Source organism: Anomaloglossus baeobatrachus, chromosome 2, assembly GCF_048569485.1.
Source record: "Anomaloglossus baeobatrachus isolate aAnoBae1 chromosome 2, aAnoBae1.hap1, whole genome shotgun sequence".
NCBI classification, from domain to species: domain Eukaryota; kingdom Metazoa; phylum Chordata; class Amphibia; order Anura; family Aromobatidae; genus Anomaloglossus; species Anomaloglossus baeobatrachus.
Window position 1 is genome coordinate 103382517 of NC_134354.1, and position 4960 is coordinate 103387476.

The window sequence follows — 4960 nt, forward strand, 5'->3', positions numbered from 1 at the left end:
GATTCCAGGATAGAGTCGCCAGTGTCCAGGTCCTTGGAGGAACGTAAGTGCTTAAAGCTGGACAAAGTAATGTAAAGACTAACATTTTACTTATTTACCCAATACTTAATACTAGTTTCTGTTTAAGCTTTTATCAGACGGGTGGAGTAATGGTAGGCAGTACCTTCTCCTATGTAATTTACAGCAAATAACTAATGGTGAGCGGGCATTACCATGCTCGGGTGCTCAATACTCATAATGAATAGTGATGAGTGGGCACTACCTTGCTCGAGTGGTTGGTACTCGTAACCAATAGTGATGAGCGGGCACTACAATGCTCGGGTGCTCTATACTCGTAATGAATAGTGATGCTCTATACTCATAACGAATAGTGATGAGCGAGAACTACAATGCTCGGGTGCTCTATACTCATAATGAAGAGTGATGAGAAAGAGCACTACAATGCTCAGGTGCATGGTACTTCTCGTACAGAATAGTGATGAGTGAACACTACCATGTTCGGGTGCTCGGTACTGGAAACGAATAGTGATGAGAGGGCACTACCATGCTCGTTTGCTCGGTACTCGTAACGAATAGTGATGAGCGCACACTACAATGCTCAGGTGCATGGTGCTTCTCGTACCGAATAGTGATGAGTGAGCACTGCCATACTTGGGTGCTCAATACTCGTAACGAATAGCAATGACTGAACATTACCATGCTCAGGTGCTCGGTACTGGTAATGAATAGTGATTAGTAAGCACTACCATGCTCAAGTGCTCGGTACTGGTAATGAATAGTGATTAGTGGGCACTACCATGCTCGAGTGCTCGATACTCAAAGTGAGCAGTTGGATGCTTGGATGAGCGCGACTTGAGTACCTAAGTATAATGGAAGTCAATGGGGGACTCTAGCATTTTTCCAGAAAATTTTGCTGAAAAATAATCAAGTCACCCATTGACTTTTATTCTACTCCAGTACTCGAGTTGAGCCTGTCCGAGCATCCAACTCCTCTTGATGAATATAGAGCACCCGAGCATGGTAGTGCCCGCTCATTACTATAAGTAACTTTATCAACAAGAAATTATATTGTTCATTTTAATCTATGAACTGACTTTTATACACTCCTCTTAAAACTTATCTAATGACTTTTTTTTTTTTTACTCAATGTATTTGTCTAGATGGGTTGGTTACCAGTACCCTGGCTACAGAGGTTATCAATACTTAATGGAACATGGACCATTCAAACACTGGAACAACTGGGGAGCCAACCAGCCCCAGATTCAGTCCATCCGCCGAGTAAAGGACATGCAGTGGTACAAAAGAGGAAACTTTGAAGTTGGAAACTAATGAAGCAAGGAGGATAAGACACATAACCTGACTGACAGAAGAAAGGCACTTGTTTCTTTTTAATCTCTGAATCGTTCTCTGTGTATTGGTGGGAGAGATGACTGTTGCTTTATTCGTTTGTCTACATAGCCATTTAAAGGGAAAAGTGTGGATGTTGAACAAGATCCCACCTTTTCTTCCCTGTGCTGGATTTTTGAGAGCTAATTCAATGATAGTAACTAAACTCATACAAAGTTACATGTCCCTGTACAACTAGGTCATATAGGATAACAATATCTAGTGACCTCTAAAAATAACAGAAATAAGGATATTATAAGAAAGCAAAGTTTGAGTCAGTATATATGCTTATAGCCTCTTATACCTGTATTGTACTGCACAATGCACAGAATCTGAAGTCGTCGATGTATCTGCGGACAAATAAAATAGCACAACGAGCCCTCTCTCTCCCCAATAGTATATAATATCCAGCACATCTGCTTTTATCGAGGGTGGGAACATATGGGCACTGTGTCATCCTTCTCAGGGAGAAACAAGTCTTGTTTTCACTACACAAAAACCTCAGCAAACTAATGCACAGCATAAAAGTGTTCAGTGTTCCTGCACTGTCCATCCAGACGCAGATCTACCGAAACCACCCATACGTGTGTCAAACTCGTTGCAGTTTAACAGAAATAAAAAAAAAATGGAAAAACATGGCTGATGTTGATGTTTATTTATGCAGTTTGACTGTCTCTTCATATTCAGTGGAAATTCAGAGGAAATATGTTATCTGTATATGACATATTCTTGAAGTTTTTTTTTTAATCAGAATCAGTTTGCAGGACTCAGTCCAGTGGCCAGCTCAGTAATCTCCACCCTCTGGTTGGGAGCCCTGAAATCCGCCTTCTATCTCCTTGAGGTAGTCCGTGGCTCTTGTCTGGGTTGGACAAACTTGAGCAACTTGCAGCGCGGCACACATACAGTAGCGACCAAATGTTTTGGTTTTTATTCAAAGTGTGATTACTTCTAAAAAAACGACAAAAAAGAGAAGTCTTTGGATTTGCCTCATATACCAGTATATCCCATGGCCCAAAAACCACCAACAACAATGCAAATTGCACATAGAAAAATCTTTAATTGATTGGGTCAAGCATATAATTTTACATGGGATATAAAACATTATAACAGGTAAGGAGGTAAAAAGACACATGAGAGCGAACAAGAAATCCCCATGTGAGGCTGCATGGATCTAGCAGGGTAAACACAAGGGTATATTCCCAGCAGGGCCAGTGTAAGTGCCTTCACAGCAAACAGATTCAATGTGAAAGACAGAGCAGTACTAAGTAAAGAATCATAGGCACATTTACCCAAACACATAGCCCGGCAAGGAATCCACCAAATGTAAAACTCACATGCAGACGCACAGGGGGAGCAGTCCCAATACGTATTTCGTGATGACTTCCTCAGGGGACCGTGGACAAAGGAGGGGAATGGACAAATTTATACACTAGTGTATATCAAATCATTTGCAGCACCTGTCACGGCTGCAGAGCTAAAGCACACTGAGCAGGCGTGGGCGGCTACTCCAGCATCACCTGGGCTAGGGAAAACCCTATGATGACGTCACATTTACCCAGAAGACGCTTCAGGGAGAGCCGTACACACTGCACATGTGCAGAGCCGCAAACAGGAAGTAAAGCTGCAAATGCCATGTCTACTCCTGGCAGAAGAAAGGGCAAATCGCATTAGGAATCACAGATAATATAGAACACTGTACAGGGACAAGAATATATACAATTACATCATAATAGCATCCAAAAAAGATGTACATGAAAGACATTAACACTGTTTATACAATATCAGATATAACAACATTTTCATCAATAAAACAGAGTCTAATAAAGAATCACATATGGAGGACATGAGCATATTGTATTCCTTCCCAGATCATGTTCAATGCAGACGGACCACCAGGTTAATGACACAGAAAGATATGCACCAAGGGTACAAAGTAAAAAACTGTAAAGAAAAAGAGACATAAAGGGAGTCCAGTTAAAAAATTTTTTAAAAACCATTATATACAGAGCAGATTCAGTGCAGGGAACCCGCAGCCAAAACCAATTACACCCTATAACGGGAACCACATCAACCGCAGATGAGATCAACTGATTTATAAATAGGAAATAAAGGTCTGCCTCTCATTCAATCCCCGAGGGACCACTGTGTCAAGGAGAAATATCCAGCGACATTCCACCCGTGCCAACGCCTTATGGATGTTACCACCCCTCAGTCCAAGGTGCACACGGTCAATCCCCCTCACCTTAAAACTTGAGGGGTCAGACCCATGATACAACCTAAAATGGCGGGGGATGGTCTTAAGGGAATCAACATCCTCAGATTTCGCTTGTTTGGCAGCGATGATATCTCTAATATGCTCCCTCGTCCGGACCCGTAATTCACGACTAGTGAGTCCGACATATATTAAGTCACAGGCACACGTGGCGTAATAAATTACGCCCGTGCTACTGCAAGAAATATATTGTCGGATCTCAAATGTTTTGGAGCCGTCCGAGGAAGTAAAGGATGTTGCCCTGAGGATGTTCCCATGACGACACGCAATGCATGAGCCACATGGATATGATCCACAGATAGGACGTCCCATCATGAATGGTGGTTTCTTTTGTGCCACATAATGGCTTTGGACCAACATGTCGCGCAGGCTTCGGCCCCGACGTGCCGTCATGAGGGGTCGGTCGGGAAGCATATCTTTCAGCACTGGTTCTGTTTGTAAAACAGACCAGTGTTTAGTTAATATGCCACGGATGTGGTCCCATTGGCGGTTGAATGAGGAAATAAAGCGCACCTTAGATTCAGCAGGCTTCGTCTTGTCAGGATTAAAACGCAAAAGTAATTGGTCTCTTGAAGCTGCTTTAGCGCGTCTATAGGCCTTTTTAATGGATCTGGCACTGTAGCCCCTCTCCCTGAACCTATCACGCATCTCACTGGCTCGACCCTCAAATGTATCCGTCTCTGAGCAAATCCGTTTAAGGCGGATAAATTGCCCGGTAGGGATCGCATTGATGGTAGATTGTGGATGGCCAGAAGATGCATGTAACAGGGCATTCACAGAGGAGGGTTTCCGATAAATGTCAGTGGTCAGAAGACCCTGATCATTAATGGAAATACCAATATCCAAAAAATCAACCCTAGACGGATCAGCCTGATAGGTGAGATAGATGTTATAGGAGTTGGAGTTCAAGTGGCGCACAAAGCCCTCAAGCTCCAGGGCGGTCCCCCCCCAGATGACAAAGATGTCATCAATGAAGCGGAGCCAGCACTGCACATGGGAGCTAGCCGGCACGCCGTCGCCGAAAACCTCCCTCTCCCAGTAACCCAGGAAGAGGTTTGCGTACGAAGGCGCGCACGCCGCCCCCATCGCAGTGCCGCGCCGCTGGAGGAAGAACCGCTCACCGAAGGTGAAGGCATTGTGCGTCAGTACGAACTCCAACAATTCCAGAATCAGGTGTTGTAATGGTGGTGCCCAGTTACTCATACCCAGGAAATACTCAACTGCCTGCAGGCCATGCTCATGACAGATGTTGGTATATAAGGTCTCAACATCCAGAGTCGCCAGCAAAATCCCACGCTCAAC

At 43.9% G+C, this 4960-nt stretch overlaps 1 protein-coding gene across 1 annotated transcript in view; it reads left to right on the forward strand.

The window, feature by feature from the left end:
- Positions 1–1368, forward strand: part of LOC142284150 (beta-crystallin B1-like) — a 12761-nt gene extending 11393 nt beyond the window's left edge. The window contains exons 4-5 of the mRNA XM_075333181.1: positions 1–43; positions 1161–1368. The exon at positions 1–43 is cut by the window's left edge and continues 100 nt beyond it. Of these exons, the coding sequence (XP_075189296.1) occupies positions 1–43; positions 1161–1329 (212 nt within the window). The 3' untranslated portion in view covers positions 1330–1368. The remainder of the gene's footprint in view (positions 44–1160) is intronic.
- The last annotated feature ends 3592 nt before the right edge of the window (positions 1369–4960 follow it).